The 19535-nt window shown below is 44.7% G+C and overlaps 2 protein-coding genes across 2 annotated transcripts in view; one reads left to right on the top strand and one right to left on the bottom strand.

Annotated features, from left to right (window-relative positions):
- cep290 (centrosomal protein 290) overlaps nucleotides 1-9509 on the top strand; it is a gene marked incomplete at its 3' end in the record, with an annotated part of 45145 nt that extends 35636 nt beyond the window's left edge. Inside the window, exons 43-51 of the mRNA XM_083916861.1 lie at nucleotides 2532-2666; nucleotides 3499-3585; nucleotides 3866-4030; nucleotides 4136-4258; nucleotides 4466-4635; nucleotides 4751-4892; nucleotides 5037-5107; nucleotides 6391-6485; nucleotides 9265-9509. Coding sequence (XP_083772987.1) covers nucleotides 2532-2666; nucleotides 3499-3585; nucleotides 3866-4030; nucleotides 4136-4258; nucleotides 4466-4635; nucleotides 4751-4892; nucleotides 5037-5107; nucleotides 6391-6485; nucleotides 9265-9509 — 1233 coding nt within the window. The remainder of the gene's footprint in view (nucleotides 1-2531; nucleotides 2667-3498; nucleotides 3586-3865; nucleotides 4031-4135; nucleotides 4259-4465; nucleotides 4636-4750; nucleotides 4893-5036; nucleotides 5108-6390; nucleotides 6486-9264) is intronic.
- A 985-nt stretch (nucleotides 9510-10494) lies between these two features.
- rlig1 (RNA 5'-phosphate and 3'-OH ligase 1) lies at nucleotides 10495-18674 on the bottom strand. The gene is made up of 7 exons (XM_083916862.1): nucleotides 18502-18674; nucleotides 16948-17065; nucleotides 16088-16183; nucleotides 14619-14735; nucleotides 12288-12485; nucleotides 10795-10964; nucleotides 10495-10701 (listed from the first exon to the last, which is right to left on the bottom strand). The coding sequence occupies exons 1-7, from the start codon at nucleotides 18589-18591 to the stop codon at nucleotides 10519-10521; spliced, it is 972 nt and encodes a 323-aa protein (XP_083772988.1). The 5' UTR covers nucleotides 18592-18674; the 3' UTR covers nucleotides 10495-10518.
- Nucleotides 18675-19535: the final 861 nt, after the last annotated feature.

Below are 19535 nucleotides of genomic sequence, written 5' to 3'. Positions count from 1 at the left end.
GCTGGAACGATTAGTTGGTGTGTATGTTTTTTAAATATATGTTTTAATCATCTAAGACGTTTATCAAGGAAATTCTTGTTTAACGTTCTTTGACTTCAGCTTCTCAAATGAGATTTGTATGTTTTAGAGCCCGACCAAAATGGGATTTTTGAGACCGATACTGATATGAGAAGGGAAATATTCACCAATTACTGATTCGGTGGCTGGTAAAGTGAATTTCTGAGCTGGAATAAAAATGACATAACTATTCAAATGTACTCAGAAGTCTTAACTTAATAAAGAATATTTAAAAATAGAATATCCCTCTAAGTCCCGCGCCACACACGTTTTAACGTATGTAAAAACTACTCTGCTATGATTCATATTTTGTATAACATAGTTTTCCCTACGTTCAATAAAACAAAAAACTCCGCCATTGACAAGCAGGCCCAGGGTGAAAGAGCGGCGGGCTCATCGAGATCACACACACATCGAGATTCAGCTGTAATCTGTTTTATTTCCTTTTTAATTGAATATTTGAAGTACCGTATTTTCCGCACTATGAGGCGCACGTAAAAACCTTAAAATTTCTCAAAAGCCGACAGTGCGCCTTATAATCTGGTGCTCCTTATATATGGACCAATATTGAGCCACAACAGGTCTCCAACTACGGTGAGCAGCCACCGACTCTTTCCCCCGTAGAAGAAGTAACGTGCGTTGCATGCTGAGATATACGACTGTGTGAAGCGTGCCGTTTCATTTCCATGTGTGTGTTTGTGTAAAGAGCCCAAAATGGCTCCTGTTAAGAGACACGCTTACGACGCAGAGTTTCAACTCAAGGCCATTAGTCACGCAGTAGAACACGGGAATAGAGCCGCAGCCAGAGAGTTTAACATGAACCAATCAATGGTGCGGAAGCGGAGGAAGCAACAACCATCTGACTGTTTTGTTGACATTCCCTTTAGCGCAGCTCCATCTAATGGATGCAGAACGTAACCCAAGCCTCGACTGTAGCGTCTATTCTATGCGCCTTACAGTGTGGTGCGCCTTAGAGTGCGGAAAATACGGTATTCATTGAAGCTCTTGGAACTTGTGATGGGTACTTAAAATGATTTCTTATTGCCATTGTATAGACTAAACAATAAAAGTCAAAATAATTCTATATCAGTTATAATTAAAACTAATTTTTTTCAGCCCTTTAGACATATAAGAGATATCGTACATTAGAAAATACCTCACATAAATTTTATAGGAGGCAATCCACTATAACTGTCAGTACATGTTCTGAACAAGACATCATCTCATCATAGGATGTGTCCTCCATGTTTAAAGATGTTTCTTTTTCTTGCCAATCTACTGCTCATACGTCTTTACTCTCTCTCTTTATGTGCCTTCTTCACTGGATTTAATCTCGGTATGTTGCCCGTGTAGGCAAAAAGCCCCTCCTCCTGGGCTTTGAGAGGGATTTCTACTGTCACTTTTGACGTTGCGGACGGGTCACGCAAAGGGAATGCATCCCCTTATCCTGCCGAGTCCTGCAGCCACTCTGTAAGCCCCGGGGCTGTCGATGACTCTGCCGACCAACAGACAGAGCCACGGCAAAGCCTGGTAGATCGAGTCACTCAAACCAGCTTCGTGGTGGAGGATGCTTGCACGGAAGAAGAAAAGCGATTGAGTCCTGATGTTGCGGAAAACTCAGCAGCAGACAAAACAGATGTGAGCCAGGAAGGAGATTTTGGCATCAATCACATTGAAGAAGATGAAAAAGAAGCAGATATTTTAGAAAGCGCGCGAGACATCCCAGGTGGTTCTGAAGTTAATGCGGTGGAAGAAACACAGATCACAAAAGAAAGCGAGCCCGACGATCTGTCAGAAAGACCAGTTCTATCATCCTCTGAGTCAGCGGTGGCAGCAACTGGTGCCGAAAGTGTGGATAACAAGGGTGTTTGTGAAAAAGCTCCTCGGGATAGAGATGATGATGTTGATGAATTGGGAGTTGGGGGAGAATACCCAGAGGTGCCGGAGCAACATGCTGAGTTGAAATATGAAGACACTACAAAGGAGGTGACGGAGGAAGATAAACCAGAACAGCCCTGTTCAGCAGATCCACATGTGGACTCCAGCTCCACACTGAGTGAACACCCAGAGAGGTCTGGCGGTGAAAAAAGGGACCATTGCGTACGAAAACGAGGAGGCAGATCTCTTAGATATCTGAAGGTACTCAGGCTTCTGTAGTCTCCCAGCTAAAGGTTTAGTGGTGTAATAGCATTGCAGTAGATAATGAAACGTGATTGATACGTGGCGTTTTAGTGCGTTTTCTCTGCATTGTCTGTTGTGGACTCGAGGTTTCTGTGGTGGTGTGTAGTTAGAGAAAGCTCCATGACCCCATGAATGTGTGACCCTGAGAACAAGACTTCTGAAGCTGTTTTTCTTCTCCCTTAGAGCGTTTGCTTTTGGAGATTCGATAATTCCCTCCACAGCAGTGTTTTTATACTCATCATGGTTTTAATCAATTTCACGTGTTTGATTTAGTGTCTTTTGACTTCATGTAGACCTCTGGACGAGGCACCGGCACTCCCTCACAGAGAGACCAGGACATCCAAAAAGAAAACCTCAAGCTGGCCTCTGAGAACCTGGAGCTGCGCTTTCAGCTGGAGCAAACCAACAAAGACTTACCAAGACTCAAGGTACGCTTAGCATCAGCTGACAAGTAGTTGCTCTATCCTATGCCAGTGTTTGATATCGGTGCTGAACGTAAGTCGTGTATCAGGAACCATTAGTTGAGAAGATCGATGCCACTCTCATTCCTGTATGTAGATGTGAAGGTGGAGCCAGCTTAGTTTAGCATGAAGTGGTTTCCAATCCCCCGTGTGGAACCACAACTTGTTTTTAGCTGGAGCTGATCCCAGCTGACATCAGGCATGAGGCGGGGTACACCCTGAACAGGATGCCAGTCTATCACAGGGCACATAGAGACAAACAGAGACAGACAACCATTCACACCTACGGGCAATTTAGAGTCATCACTTAACCTAACACGTGCATGTCTTTGGACTGCGGGAGGAAACCGGAGAACCCGGAGAGAACCCACGTAGAGACGGGGAGAACATGCAAACTCCACACAGAAAGGCCCCAGTCCGGATTCGAACCAGGAACCTTCTTGCTGTGAGGCAACAGTGCTATAACACAATTTCTCAACATGATTTCATCACAATACAGTACAATAACAGATAAATGTCTAAGGCCTGACACTTTGTACTATTGGGCGTACTGTGGGACATTTCCTCCAACGCACCTGTCCACATGATACTGAAGGTGTGCGTGAGTCCTCACAGTCAGGATCATGGTACGGTTCTATTGAAAGACAATACATATAATAGATATCCTATTTAATATATGGGGTTCTACATAGGGCAGGGTGATAATTAACTTCAAAGGTACCGCACAGTATTGATTTAGGTAAGAGCAAGTGTTGTTGGCGAAGAGCGTTCGTATGATTTTGTCTTTGCTTTTCCACAGAATCAAGTCGCAGACCTTAAGGAGATGTGCAGCGCACTGAAAAAGGAGAAGGCAGAGGTGGATAAAAAGCTGACACATATACGCGGAGTAGGTTCACTAAGTCACTATTCTTCCTATACTCCCCAGAAATAACATAATGCAGAAAAAACATGAAATAAACTGTATTCAGTGACTAACTGTGTTTGATTCACCCGGCTGTGGGCCTTAAATGTGGTATGTGGCTACAAATGTTTCTGTTCAGGCATGATGCAAAATAGTGCTCCTTCAGTCTGCTCTTGGGGGCCATTTGGGAAGCATGAAATAAAATGTGTATATGTGAGATGAACAAACTCTCAATTCCCCTAAAAAACCCCTGACTCCTCATCAGGCCGGTCACAGTGGTAAAACAGTACCTGAACTGGAGAAGACCATTGGGTTGATGAAGAAGGTGGTGGAGAGGGTGCAGAAGGAAAACGAGACGCTAAAGAAATCCAGTGCACCGGCCAATCAGGACAAGGTCGCTGCCTTGGAGCAAGAAAGAGAAATGCTAAAGGTTTGTTGACCACATAGTGTCTTAAGTGTCAAATACACGCTGTTGGGCAAGTGTATTAACTTATTTATTCTGCTGCTGCATGTTGTTGTTGTTGTTTTTGTCCAGGCTGACTACGAGAAGCTGAAGGCTCAAAGTGAAGCTGAACTGCGCTCCAAACTTGAATCTAAAACCAAAGGACTGGAGAAAATTGTGATGGAAAGTGAACGTCTACGCAAGGAGATCAAAAGGGTGACTACATACTGTATATGTTCATTCATTCATCTTCAACTGCTTGTCCCTATCGGGGTCGCGTGAGGCGGGTTACACCCTGGACAGGATGCCAGTCTATCGCAGGGCACATAGAAACGCACAACGACAAGGATTGCCCGCATGCAATAGAACCCTCTTAATACGTCTGTTATCTCACCTGAATGGTCATGTTTCACAATGTTACAGGAAAAGGAAGCTGCAGAAAGGCTGAGAGTAACCAAGGCGAGTCTGGAAGTGACCAACGAGAAGCTCGAGGCAGAGCTGGAAGAAACCAAGCAAAGGCTGCGAGCAGCTCTGTCCAAACCCATCACAGAGGGAGCGGACAGTAAGACCTGGAAGGCATCCGTCTTAACAAGGTCCGTGAACGGTGGTCTCTTTGTTTTGTTTTAATCCAGTCAGTTAGTCTTACTGTAGTGGGTGTACAGTTCACAGTGAGTGAGCCAATGGGATTTTATTCACTTCCATCCGCAGAATGTATGAGAACAAGATGAAGGAGCTGGAGAAGGAGCTCTCCCAGAAGACCTCCAGTCTGTCTGAACTCAAACGACAGCTGAAGGAGGTGAACGAGCGCGAGGAGAGGGCTCTGATAAGCATCCGGCAACTCGAAGATCAGGTACAGGCTAACTTACCGTGTCATTTAGTAACAGCAGCCATGTACAGGCTAAAACAAAATGGACCACTGCTTGTGACAAAGGTTCTCAGTGTTTTGAAAAGTGTTGTGTGCATGTATTTGAATAATGAGTTTGTTGTTTCTTAGGTCGACATGTCAAAAAGGTTTCCTAACGCTGCAAAGGCAGGAGGACTCACGCAGGAGTTCCAGGCAATGAGGTTCGTTAAATGTGCACGTCCACTGCGTAATGGTGACAATAGAGTAATATCAGGGCTGGTAATGGATAATATACCGTGTATATACATATATATATGGTAATGGTAAATGGACTTGTACTTATAAAGCGCCTTCCTAGTCTTCTGACTACTCAAGGCGCTTTCACAGTGTTTGTCACATTCACCCATTCACACAGACATTCGAACAGACGGCAGCGGACATCTACAGACCATCTAATGTAAACATTCACACCACATTTACACACCCATGACCGGGGGAACTGGGGATCAAACCGCCGATCTCTCGAATGGAGGACGACCTACTCTTCTACTTAGCCACAGTTGAATTCATATGTCATGAAAAATGTGTTTAGTATGTCAACATTTCATGTAAAAAAAATACCATCAAAAAAATCCAAGTAGAGTGTCATTAAAAATGGGAAAAGTCATAGTAAAGTATGTTGAAAAGTTTTTAAAAAGCCATAGTTTAGTAGTAGTATTCATTCATTCATCTTCCACCGCTTGTCCCTGTCGGGGTCGCGGGGGGCTGGAGCCGATCCCAGCTGACATCGGGCGTGAGGCGGGGTCCACCCTGGACAGGACGCCAGTCTATCACAGGACACATTGAGACAAACAGAGACTGACAACCATTCACACCTACGGGTGATTTAGAGTCATCAATGAACCGAACAAGTGTAGTAGTAGTATATATCATTAAATTATCATAAAAAGTAGTTGTATAGTATATCCTAAAAAAATATCATTCAAAACGTCATAATATTGGGGCGACAAGGTGGTGGTTAGCACTGTCGCCTCACAGCAAGAGGGTTGCTGGTTTGAATCCCGGCTGGGGTCCTTCTGTGTGGAGTTTGCGTGTTGTCCCCGTGTCTGCGTGGGTTTTCTCCGGGTTCTCCGGTTTCCTCCCACAGTCCAAAGACGTGCAGGTGTTCGGTTCATTGATGACTCTAAATCACCCGTAGGTGTGAATGGTTGTGTCTCTGTTCGTCTCTACGTTCCTTTAATTTCGCCGTAGAGTGCGATACTGAAAATATCTGGGTGTGAAATCAAAACATGAGACAACAAATCAGCATTTGAGCTTTTATTTCCCGGGATTCGCATTTGTTAAACAACTTAAACAGCACGAGTTTGAACATCAATGCTAATGCTACGAGCTAAGGTTGGAGTCTGTGTTGGGGAAACTTTGCAGAAAGAAATTTGTATTTAGTTTAACGTGCACACTTTTTAATCACATGCTGATGGTATGTTGTTGTTTACCTCATCTTCAGGTTGGTAAACACGGAGCTGGAGAACGAGAACACCCAACTGAAACAAAGGCTGAATGAGTACAGTGACCGCTTCGGTGAAACATCTTCCAGTCTAGGTAAGACTTTCAAACACAAGGTGAAAAGCTCGTGTCTACAGCAAAACATCTGTGTCCTTCTGTGTCAGGTCACACGTCTTCATTTAAAGACATGTGACCTGACACAGAAGAACCACGACTTGTAGTCATAGCTAAATGTTGGCTGTTAGTAATCTGCTATGTTCAGGTAATGGACAGGGTTCCTACGCAGTATTGAAAAGGATGGAATTTAATTTGAGTAGTTTCCAGACAATTATCTCACTTTCTAAAATAAAATATCTGATTATATAAGTATGTTTACTCCATCTAAAGCCATTGAAGCAAAGACTTGTGTTTTCTTTTGTAGTTCCCTGGTAAAGTGTGCGTCCCTGTTACTGTCTGTCGTGTTGCAGGTTCACAGTTAATAATTTCACTCTTTTAGCGTTTAGCTTGAATAAAATGCTGTGCGTCGAACATGTCTGGGTTTGGAGTTCATTCACTTATATGAGCTACAATATGTATGTAAAAATGTCTTGTAATTACTCGGCAACATAATGGCATACATAGTTAGCATTTAACCTATGTGTTAAAAGAATTTTAAAAACATTTATTTACATAATAAGCATCGAACAATTGGCATTCAGGTGTTTAATATTGACCGAGAAATCCCCTGAGAAGTCTGGAAAAGTCTGGAATTTTAAAAAGGAAAATGTGTACGAACCCTGTATTCAAGAAATTATTACCGTAATTTCCGGACTATAAAGCGCACCTGACTATAAGCCGCACCAGCTAAATTTAGGGTAAAATACAGATTGCTCCATATAAAAGCCGCACCCGACTATAAACCGCAGGCGTTTTGATGTGTAATTACCGTAGTATATAGGGGTTCCTGCTACCACGGAGGGGATTGTCGGGACAGAGATGACTGTTTGGGAACGCAAAGCGTCCCATTTATTAACAATAAATCTTTCAATCATTCAATCAAACTTTCACATCTTTGACATGGCGAACAGCATTCGTGCAGAGTACAGATAATACAACGGTGCAAAGTAATACAAAGTGCTCGCCTGTAACACGGCAGTAAAAGTGCAGTCCCGCGGCCGTTTACGTTATCAAAATAACCAACCATTCATTGATGTCAAGGGTACGTGCAGCAGCTCTATTTCCTTCTTTGACAGCCAGATCGATTGCCTTTAACTTAAAAGCAGCATCATATGCACTTCTCCGTTTGTTTTCCATGTTGAGGGTGTTTGCATGAACACTTCCTTCGCGCAAACTGTCACTGACGCTCTCCTACTCTTTGTTTTGCTCTCGTTACCTGGCGCCAGATGTCTGCCTCGGTCTCGCGCATCCTCGGTAGTGCGCGCCCCTGGTTACCGTAAGCCGTAGAAAAGCCGCACCGTTGTATAAGCCTCAGGGACCAGAACGAGGGAAAAAAGTAGCGGCTTATAGTCCGGAAATTACGGTATATTTTTACTCTTCCGACATACTAAACTATGAAGTTTCTCTTTGAAAACACTTTATATGACTTTTCCTAACCCTTATTCCCAGGGTTACTACACAGTATGGACTTTAGTTTGAGTCATTTCCAGGTCTGGATAAGTTTGGAAAATTGTTTGCATTGTTTCCAGACTATTATCTCACTTTCTAAAATAAAATATATTAATATACACAAATCAGAACAAGTTCACTAACGCAACACAGCCGACCTGTAGAGGATATGAAACTAATCAAGCTGGCTGTGGAACGGTGTCAGGTTACCATTCGCCGTGCAATTTCTCAGAATTTTATTTATTTACAAGTATGTTTACTCCGTCTAAAGCCAATGAAGCAAAGACGTACTCTACGGGGGAATTGTTGGGTCTATGTAAATCATAAATAAGTCATAGAGTGTGGTCTTTACCTACTCTGTAAAGTGTCCTGGGATCATTTTTGTTATGATTTGGCATTTTAAATAAAATTGAATTGGGTCGCAGGTTCACATTGATGCACTCTTCATTTCCCAGAGTTCCTTTGGGAAACCGAACACATCGTATTTCTCAGCAAAGACAAAAATACGAGTGCTTTCATTTGAGGGCAGAGACAGACAACCATTCACACCTACAGGCAATTTAGAGTCATCAATGAACCTAACACCTGCACGTCTTTGGACTGTGGGAGGAAACCGGAGAACCCGGAGAAAACCCACGCAGACACGGGGACAACATGCAAACTCCACACAGAAGGGCGCCAGCCAGGATGCGAACTTGAAACCTTCTTGCTGTGAGGCGACAGTGCTAACCACTACACCACCGTGTAACAATTATATGAATATTGTTGTTGTTACAGATAACAACTTAAACAATGCGGTTGCCGTCACACAAGCAAAATCAATTCAATTCAATTTTATTTATAGTGCCAAATCATAACAAAAGTGATCTCAGGACACTTTACAAAGCAGGTAAAGACCACACTCTATGACTTATTTATGATTTACAGAGACCCAACAATTCCCCCGTAGAGTACGGTGGCAACGAAAACCTTCCCTCAGTTAGAAGCCAGTGGGCGTTGTTTTGTTTTGTGTTTTACATTTACGCTTCAAAGATCAGGTGAAGATGATCAAGCTTAACAAAATGTATAATAACCCTTTGTTCACTCTATTGGGTCTTTGTTTATTATCACACAGCATTATTTAAAGTTAAGATTACATTCATTTGTTCACGTTTACATTTGTTTTGTTGTCACATGGTCCCAACAATCCACACAATAACATTCCCCCTCCAGCAGTCATGGGATGTAAATTGTTAAGTGGTCACTTGTCTTGTTCTTGTCGTATTCTTAGACCACGGGAAGCTCAAACACCTTCTGCAGTCGGCACAGACGGAGAAAACTAAACTTCAAACGGAGGTTAAAAAGCTGAAGAAGGAGCTGGAGAACTTTGACCCGACATTCTTCGAAGAGATTGAAGACCTGAAATACAACTACAACATCGAGGTGAAGAAGAACATTCTGCTGGAGGAACAGCTGAAGAAGGTGTGTGATCAGCACGGTGTCAAAGTCGAACTGCCCAATGTGTCCGTCAGTTGATTCAAGGTAGCGCGGTTCTACTGCATCCTAAAGCGGATTCTTATCTCCTTTTGAGAACAGTCGAATAATGTAGCTCCTCAAGTTTCAAGGAGGCTATTATTTGTTGACACTATGTTCTTGGTTTGGTAACGTCACTCACTCTGTAGCATATTTATTTCTTTATATTTGTACAATTCTGATATTATCCTTCTGTACAAATTTGTGAATAAAGCAGCTTTTATACTAGTCAGACCGTCAAATAAAAATGCTAAATATAAACGTTTACATACTCGTCATTTATTCTTCACTTAGCAGTGAAAGTGCTGTAACGTACCGTATTCTCCGCACTATGAGGCACAACTAAAAACCTTCAAATTTCTCAAAAGCCGACAGTGCGCCTTATAATGCGGTGCTCCTTATATATGGACCCATATTGAGCCACAACAGGTCTCCAACTACGGTGAGCAGCCGCCGACTCTATTTTCCCCGTAGAAGAAGTAACGCGCGGTGCATGTTGAGATATACGACTGTGTGAAGCGTGCCGTTTCATTTCCATGTGTGTGTTTGTGTAAAGAGCCCAAAATGGCTCCTGTTAGGAGACACGCTTACGACGCAGAGTTTACACTCAAGGCCATTAGTCACGCAGTAGAACACGGGAATAGAGCAGCAGCCAGAGAGTTTAACATGAACCAATCAATGGTGCCGAAGTGGAGGAAGCAACAAGATGACCTCCCCTGACTGTTTTGTTGACATTCCCTTCAGCGCAGCTCCATCTAATGGATGCAGAACGTGACCCCAGCCTCGACTGTAGCGTCTGTTCTATGCGCCTTATAATTCGGTGCGTCTTATAGTGCAGAAAATACGGTACACAGTATACCGATGGAACATTTTACTCATTATAGAAAATGTCCAGTTGGTCAGTCATGCTGTACACGGAGCAAATGTCAAACAACTGGAATTATTGGCAGAAGTGACAAACCCTCACAGGGTCACAGCAGAAGCTTCAAGGAAAGCAAAGTCCATCGAGTGTTCACGAGTTAAACTGGATGTCCGGCAGTCGGCTGAAACACTGTCCATTTAGTCTGGAGAAGGATGTGAACAAGTCCTTGCTGTTGTTTTCATCAACCGTCCCGTCGACATGAACGACCACCGACCTGTCGCCGAGGAACGTTTCCCCGTCGGGCCACCTCAGTCCCAGGTGATGACGGTGAACCTGCCGACACAACAGCCACTGAGCATTTTCAAGACCCGCCATGGCAGTTACAGTCAGTTCAAAACGTCATCAACACCGTGTACGTTTTCTCACCTTCATAAGTGTGCCGTCGTTGCAGTGCCAGACGATGCCCTCGACGCGACCCTCCGGACTCTCCCGGAACCAGGAGCACAGCTGCTGGAAGTCCACTGGTGGGGGTTTTTTGATTCGAACACTGCCGTGCGACACCAGGCAGTGGACGGGATGCTTCTTACTCCCCAGTCCTGTTAGGACAATACAACTTTGTTACAACAGAAATGATTATTACACTGACTTTTTCAACATATTATACTATGAAGTTTTTCAAATACTATACTGACTTTTTATCACACTTTTTGACTATACTATGACTAATTTCACTTTTTTATTTTTACTTATACTGCGACTTTTGTGACATACTATGACCATGACCCCAAGTGAAGGAGTTCAAGTACCTCGGGATCATGTTCACGAGTGAGGGGACGATGGAGCGTGAGTTTGGCCGGAGAATCGGAGCAGCGGGGGCGGAGCTGCAGTCGCTCTACAGCACCGTTGTGATGAAAAGAGAGCTGAGGAAGGCAAAGCTCTGGATCTACCGCTCAGTCCTGGTTCCTACCCTCTCCTGTGGTCATGAAAGCTGGGTCAGGACCCAAAGAACGAGGTCGCGGGTACAAGCGACCGAAATGTGTTTCCTCAGGAGGGGGGCTGGAGTCTCCCTTAGAGAGAGGGTGAGAAGTTCAGCCATCCGTGAGGAACTCGGAGTAGAGCCGCTGCTCCTTAGCGTTGAAAGGAGCCAGTTGAGGTGGTTCAGGATCATCTAGTAAGGATGCCCCCTAGGCGCCTCCCTAGGGAGGTGTTCCCGGCACGTCCAGCTGGGAGGAGGCCTTAGGGAAGACCCAGGACCAGGTGGAGAGATTATATCTCCACACTGGCCGGGGAACGCCTCAGGATCCCCCAGTTAGAGCTGGTTAATGTGGCCTGGGAAAGGGAAGTTTGGGGTCCCCCTGCTAAAGCTGCTGCCCCCACGACCCGACCCCGGATAAGAGGCTGAAGATGAGATGAGACTATGAAACAGGTATATTTGTATGGATCCAATTATCTTTAAAATAAACCCTAAGTGCTGTTTTTATATTACGGATTAATCTTTGTCTCATAAGGGCAATACATTTGTATGTAAAACTAGTTTATAAAGCAGAGAGGTGAAACACACTGAAGGCACAGAGACCATAGCTGTGGGTGTGGGACTCCATCCTCCCACTGAAAGAGCGTATCCATGCCAATCTGGAACAAGCTTTCATTTTAGACAACCTACCCAGGGCGCCAGAGTTCGTTTTGTTTTTAAAATTAAAAATGACAAGCTGGCGTTTATTCAGTTTGCTCAAAAATGACCTTGGGGGCGGCTGCTTGCACAGCAGTTAGAGCAGTCGCCCCGTGTAAAGAGGCTGAAGGTCCTCGAGGCAGCAGCCGCTGTTCGACTCCGACCTGCGGCCCTTTGCTGCGTGTCTCCCCCTCTATCGCCCAAAAAATGACACTGCCTAAAACAACCTTCAAAAGGAAAATGCAGTTACCGTAAGGATTTCCATTAACGTTGGTTCCAATGAGCTCCATGGTTTGTTCCAGGAGGTCGGCCAACGGGACCGCAGCGATTTCTAGCAAATCTTCGTCATCGGTGCTGGGCCTGAGAACGAGAGCCGACCCGGCGTCGGAGTCCACCACAGAGGAGTGCCAGCAGTACTGTTTGTTGTCCTTCTCCACTGGAACCCAGCCTGAACAATCACAATGACCAAAATCAGTACTTCTGCAGGCAGCGCCGTCCCTTTTACTGCAGGTACTTTTTTTGACACCCTATATTTCTGCATAAGCTGCTTCGAGTGCAACTGTATTTGTGTTGCTACACTGATCGCACTGCAAACACAACAACGTAATTACAAATTCTAGTGCAATAGATGCAATTATGGTCCATTCGTTCATCCATTTCTCTGCTATCGGCGTATCCTGTTCTCGGCTGCGGGGTGAGGTCATCGTGTTTTATGAAAATTAAACAAGGCTGTCGGTTTTACGCACATGTCACGGAGTGGGTTTTTATGTCCTACACTGGAACAGTATAGTCGTCACTTTTGATTAAATCTCCCATTAGAAGAATGCTCCCACTGGCTCTCTGTCTCACAGCGAGTTTTCCAGAGGGTCCTAATTTCTTTCCCACACGTGCAAAGTGTAAAAAAATAAATCATTACATGCTTACAAGCTTCAAGGACACACCAAGTCCGTTATTTCCCCCCATATTGTCCCCCTATATTGCAATCGCACGTTGTTTCGATCCCGTTTACACACCGCCCAAACTGATGGACTCAATTTGTCGCCCAGCAAAAAAGCACTTTGCAGACTTTTAAAGATGCAGAACTTAAACTATCACTTCAAAACTGGGATTATAGCCTATCATTAACAGGTCAGAGAGTAAGAGTTCAGCAGGCCGATGACGAGGAGGGGGGTGAAATCGAGGATGAGGACGAGGACTACAAACATGTATTTATCTAAGAATATAATATAAATGATGTATAGATGAGGACAGCCTACTTTAAACACATATTTATCTAAGAGCTTAAGGCAGAAGTTACAGCTCAAAAATTGTTTAAACTTGGTAAATGGACTTGTACTTATAAAGCGCCTTTCTAGTCTTCTGACTACTCAAGGCGCTTTCACTGTGTCTGTCACATTCACACAGATGGCAGTGAACATCTGCAGACCATCTAATGTAACCATTCACACCACATTTACACACCCATGCGCAGCACAGGGAGCAATTCGGGGTTCAGTGTCTTGCCCAAGGACACTTCGACATGTGGACCGGGGGAGGTGGGGATCGAACCACCAATCTCTCGAATGGAGGACGACCCACTCTGCCTCTAGCCACAGTCGCCCAACTTGAGTAAACTCATTGGCTTAGACTTGGACTTCTCTTTATTGATCCTTTGGGATGAACTCCCGCAAGGAAATTGAATATCCAGCAGCTAACAAAAACACAAGGGAGGTGTAAAAAATTACAGTATAGGATAACCAATAAAGTCTTAGCTAAATAAATACAGAAAGTGTAAAAACAACAATAAAACAGTATGCAATAAACTCTTAGGGCGTGATCACACTGTCCTCCCGGACCACGACCCGGACTTTAGGGTACTTGTCCCCCCTCCCTCTCCCCCCCGCGCCCCAGCCCCGTTTGTACTCACACTGCCAGGGCCGGCCAATGCTTCTTGCTGTCCATACGCCTTCAAGCCGTAACACGTCACACGCATTGATCGCGTGTGGTGGCTTTGTTTACAAATCTTTCCATAGACCTCTGAGTTTTTGTGCGTCTTGTCGACTGTTTTTGAATATTTTCATCGACCAAATCTGCAGTAAACACATCGTGAACCTTTCACCACCATTGTTGTTGTTGTTAAATGTCCGCGCATGGTCCGTCCTTCTATTTACATGTCCGAACAGGCGGACATAACGCTACTGCCGTAGGGCTCGTGCTCGTGCTCGTACACGTGCGCACGCTCGTGCTCGTACATGTGCAAACGGCTCCGCTTAAGCCCACCTCTTTCAAGCGGGCCGTGGCGGCCCAGCTGGCCCCAGTTGAGCGCGGAGCGGGTGCGCTCACACTACTTAAAGGTACTAGACTTTAGCTGAAAAAACGGTTTTGGCCGCGGCCAAAAGGATAGTGTGATCACGCTCTTAGTCAAATAAAATTCACAGAAAGTTAAATCAGATATCAGTTAGATGTAGAGTAAATGTATAAGATCAAATGTGTCTGACTGTATGTGAGAGAAATGAGCAGTAACATTAAATGATTGCACTTTCATGACTCTACTCAGGGTCAACCTTATTTTACGTGAAGGGTCATGGTTAAACGTCAGGACCTGGAATGTGTCCATGTTCATCGGGCACCGGGTGACCGTTGTGATGTTTGACCCTGTGCGCTGGGATCCACGTCTCCGGCACCGTCTTAAAATCTTCCTCTACGTTCCAAGAGAAACCTGACAAAAGGACAAAAGAGAAACTAGTCCGACCTCCCTGTAGAAATAAGGCAACTGTCCGACATGGAACGTACAAACGCCTATTAGAGATTTAAACATGTTTAAAGTACATTTAGGGTGCACTCACACTGTCTGTTCGTCCCGTGGCCCGTGCTATAGGGTACTTGCCCCCCCTCCCTCTCCCCCCGCGGGCCAGGCCCGTTTGTACTCACACTACCTGGGCCTCGGCGAATGCTTCTTTCTGCCTACACGTCATCACGCCGGAACACGTCACACGCATTGATTGACGTCATGGCGATGCGTGGCTTTGTTTACAAGTCTTTCCGTAGACCTCGGAGTTTTTGTGCGTCTTGTCGACTGTTTTTGAATCTTTTCATCGACCAAATCTGCAGTAAACACTCCACCTCCGCATCACACCAACGTGAACCTTTCGCCGCCATTGTTACAAATGTCCGCGCATGGTCCGTCTTTTTTTTTTCTTTGTCCCAACAGGCGCACATAAAATGATGTCAGAGCCGCCATTAAGACTTGTAACTCCCTCAAGGTCACCATGGGCCTCTTGGTTGGTCTCGTGCTCGTACACGTGTAAACGTGCTTTACAAAAGCCCAACTCTCCCACACGGCCCGTGGCCGTCAAGCTGGCCGCAGCTAGGCGCGGTACGGTTGCACTCCGGACCACGACCCGGACTTTAGGGTACTTGTCCCCCCTCCCTCTCCCCCCGCGCCCCAGCCCTGTTTGTACTCACACTGCCTGGGCCTCGGCCAATGCTTCTTGCTGTCCATACGCCATCACGCCGTAACACGTCACACGCATTGATCGCGTGTGTGTGGCTTTGTTTACAAATCTTTCCATAGACCTCAGAGTTTTTGTGCGTCTTGTCGACTGTTTTTGAATATTTTCATCCGACCAAATCTGCAGTAAACACATCGTGAACCTTTCACCACCATTGTTGTTGTTGTTAAATGTCCGCGTATGGCCCGTCCTTCTATTTACATGTCCGAACAGGCGGACATAACGCTACTGCCGTAGGGCTCGTGCTCATACACGTGCGCACGCTCGTGCTCGTACATGTGCAAACGGCTCCGCTAAAGCTCACCTCTTTCAAGCGGGCCGTGGCGGCCCAGCTGGCCCCAGTTGAGCGCGGAGCGGGTGCGCTCACACTACTTAAAGGTACTAGACTTTAGCTGAAAAACCGGTTTTGGCCGCGGCCAAAAGGATAGTGTGAGCACGCTCTCAGACTGGTCAAACGAAGTAGGCTTTATCCGTAAAAACCTGTTTGGGCGCGGTACAGATGGACAGTGTGAGTGCGCCCTTATTATGACGTGGACTTTGGTTACCGAAGCTCAAATACCTTTGCAGCTCCGGTGGGAATGCTGATGCTTTTTGAACCTCTTCTCTGCCTGTTTGTTGGCTTTCCTGTCGAGTCGGGCCCAGAGGTGAGGCCGCCCTACAGGAACAAGAAACACCGCCATTCAGTTCTCTCTTGTGCACTTGACTCGTAGAAGTCACCTTCATTGCTCCCTTTTTTTTTTTAAAATAAAAAAATGATATAAATGCAAGCAAGGCTACAGCATTGTTTCATTATACAACAAATAGTAGAATCACCTCCAGTGCCTCGCCCAAGGAGGCTGAGGCCCCGTTTACACGAAGAAGATCTGGACAGGAAGTGAAAAAGCGGCGTTGCGTTCTCACTTTTTATGTATCTGCATTCAGCCGAGCATTGTTGGAGGGAAATCTGCGTGCATACGGTGATGCAAAACAGTGTGGAATTCGATGTAGTGTGCGCGCCAGGTGGCTAGGTGGTGCTGTGAAGCAACCAGAGCTTCCTAGTAGCAGAGAAGCAGGAAGACACGCAGCGTGACGGGGACCTGCAGCCTCCCACCCGGGCAACTTGAATGTCCGATGACAGAAATAGTCCGGCATGTCCGTTGCCTGTACTGCAAAAGGATGTTACGTAAACGCGTACTCGACGAGAGCCAGGGTGAGCAGATCAGAGCCCACTTTCCTGTTTTAACCCCTTAGAAGGAAACGTGACGGTGGAGCGCTTTTAAGATTTCCACTCTGGGGGGTGGTTTCACCTTTTTGCGTGTTAAGACCCAAAAACGCTGCCGCCGTCTAAACGAAAAGCACCTCTGATAAAAATCCTTTGAGCGTTGTCTTGTAAACACGGCCTCATGTGATCTGTTTGTTGTCCTTCTGGGAAACACTCACCTTTATAATCCGTAACATAGCAGCAGGTGCCGTCCAGCTTTTCCGTGGCGAGAGCACAGTCGATGTTGGCCTCCACAGCGACAGGGTTCACCGTTTCTGTGGCAACGACCTGAAATTGCTGGAGAGAGACAGAGATGTTTAAACATTATAAGTTCAACGGTGTCAGGTTCATTGGAGACTCTAAAAATCATTTTTCTTCTTCTTTTTCTCCCTCTTCTTCTTCTTCTTCTTCTTCTTCCTCCTTTTCATCTTCTTCTTCTTCCTCTTCTTCTTCCTTTTCATCTTCTTCCTCTTCCTCTTCTTTTTCTTCTTCCTCCTCCTCCTCTTCTTCTTCCTCTTCCTCCTCTTCTTCTTCTTCTTTTTCTCCCTCTTCTTCTTCTTCCTCCTCCTCCTCTTCTTCTTCTTCCTCTTCCTCCTCCTCCTCCCTCTTCTTCTTCAATAATATTTATTAAAACAGGGTGGAATAAAATAAGTTTATACTTCTTCCCACTCCTTTAATATGTAAAAACTTATTTTTCTTCTGCCTCTTCTTCTTTTTCTCCCTCTTCTTCTTCTTCTTCTTCCTTTTCATCTTCTCCCTCTTCTTCTTCTTCTTCTTCTGCTTCTTCTTCTTCCTTTTCATCTTCTTCTTCTTCTTCTTCCTCTTCTTCTTCCTTTTCATCTTCTTCTTCTTCTTCTTCCTCTTCTTCTTCCTTTTCATCTTCTTCCTCTTCTTTTTCTTCTTCCTCCTCCTCTTCTTCCTCTTCCTCCTCCTCCTCTTCTTCTTCTTCTTTTTCTCCCTCTTCTTCCTCTTCTTCTTCTTCCTCCTCCTCTTCTTCTTCTTCCTCTTCCTCCTCCTCCTCCCTCTTCTTCTTCAATAATATTTATTAAAACAGGGTGGAATAAAATAAGTTTATACTTCTTCCCACTCCTTTAATATGTAAAAACTTATTTTTCTTCTTCCTCTTTGTCTTCTTCTTCTTCAGTAATATTTACTTAAACGGGGTGGAATAAAGTAAATGTATACTTCCTCCTTTTCGAATATGTAAACAGAATTTATATTTTTCTGTTTACTTTGTTATTGTACATTTATTTGTCTCTTGTTTTTTTTATGCCCATTAATGTGTGATCGTTTAGTTTTTTCACATATTTAAAATAAACCATCTAAACTAAACTAAATTTACTGGGACAAAGTAAAAAGGACGTGTTATTTGGTAGCGTTCCCCCGGGGCTGACGCTCCCCGGGCTGACGCTCCCCGGGCCGACGCTCCCCGGGCCGACGCTCCCCGGGCCGACGCTCCCTGCCGCTGCCGCTCCCCGGGCTGACGCTCCCCGGGCCGACGCTCCCCGGGCCGACGCTCCCTGCCGCTGCCGCTCCCCGGGATGATGCTCCCCGGGGCTGACTGACGCTCCCCGGGGCTGACTGACGCTCCCCGGGGCTGACTGACGCTCCCCGGGGCTGACTGACGCTCCCCGGGGCTGACTGACGCTCCCCGGGGCTGACTGACGCTCCCCGGTGCTGCTGTGGTGTCGCAGTGTGTGAGTCACGGCCGCTGTCGGTGCCGCTGAACCCACCTGAAAGTCCCGTTTCCTGGACGGTTCGTCCTTCACCTCCGTCACAAACACGCACGGTATCTTGTGCTGGACGGAGCCGAGGCGCCGCATGTTTCCGGTGTTCTCTAATGTCCACGTGACGCTGTAGCGTGAAGGTTTATCGCTGAGCAGGGAAGAAGTTCCCACGGTGCGCTGGGGACTTCTGGTCACGTGACGACGCTCTTCCGCTGCTTCCGCTTCCGGTTCTACTTTTTTTTCTATTTCTTCTTTTTCTTCTATTTTTTCTTCTTCTTTTTTTTCTTCTTCTTTTTCTTTTTCTTCTTCTTTTCTCCTTTTTTTCTTTTTCTTCTTTTTTTCTTTTTCTTCTTCTTTTTCTTCATCTTCTTTTTCTTCTTCTTCTTTTTCTTCTTCTTTATCTTTTTCTTCTTCGTTTTCGTCTTATTTTTCTTCTTTTTCTTCTTCGTTTTCTTTTCTTCTATTTTTTTCTTTTTTTTCTTTTTTTCTTTTTCTTCTTTTTTTCTTTTTCTTCTTTTTTTCTTTTTCTTCTTTTTTTCTTTTTCTTCTTTTTCTTCTTCTTTTTCTTCATCTTATTTTTCTTCTTATTTTTCTTCTACTTCTTCTTCGTTTTCATCTTATTTTTCTTCTTCTTTTTCTTCTTCGTTTTCGTCTTGTTTTTCTTCTTTTTTTCTTTTCTTCTATTTTTCTTCTTCTTTTTCTTCTTCTTTTTCATCTTATTTTTCATCTTATTTTTCTTCTTCATTTTTATCTTTCTTTTTTTCTTTTTCTTCTTCTTTTTCATCTTATTTTTCTTCTTCTTCTTTTTCTTCTTCTTTTTTCTTTTTCTTCTTTTTTCCTTCTTTTTCTTTCTTCTATTTTTCTTCTTTTTTTTTCTTCTTCTTCTTCGTTTTAGCTCATTAGCGCCGCTGCTCTGTGTGGATGTAAATCTCTTGTTCTCTCGAGCGATTTCCAAACAGAAAAATATTTTTAAAAAGAGGTTAAAGGAAATAATTATGATCATTGTTTATTTATTTATTTAGTTTGTTGTTTATTCTTTG

This window comes from Echiichthys vipera (genome assembly GCF_963691815.1).
Source record: "Echiichthys vipera genome assembly, chromosome: 7".
Classification (NCBI taxonomy): domain Eukaryota; kingdom Metazoa; phylum Chordata; class Actinopteri; order Perciformes; family Trachinidae; genus Echiichthys; species Echiichthys vipera.
This window is presented reverse-complemented; position numbering and strand designations above follow the sequence as displayed.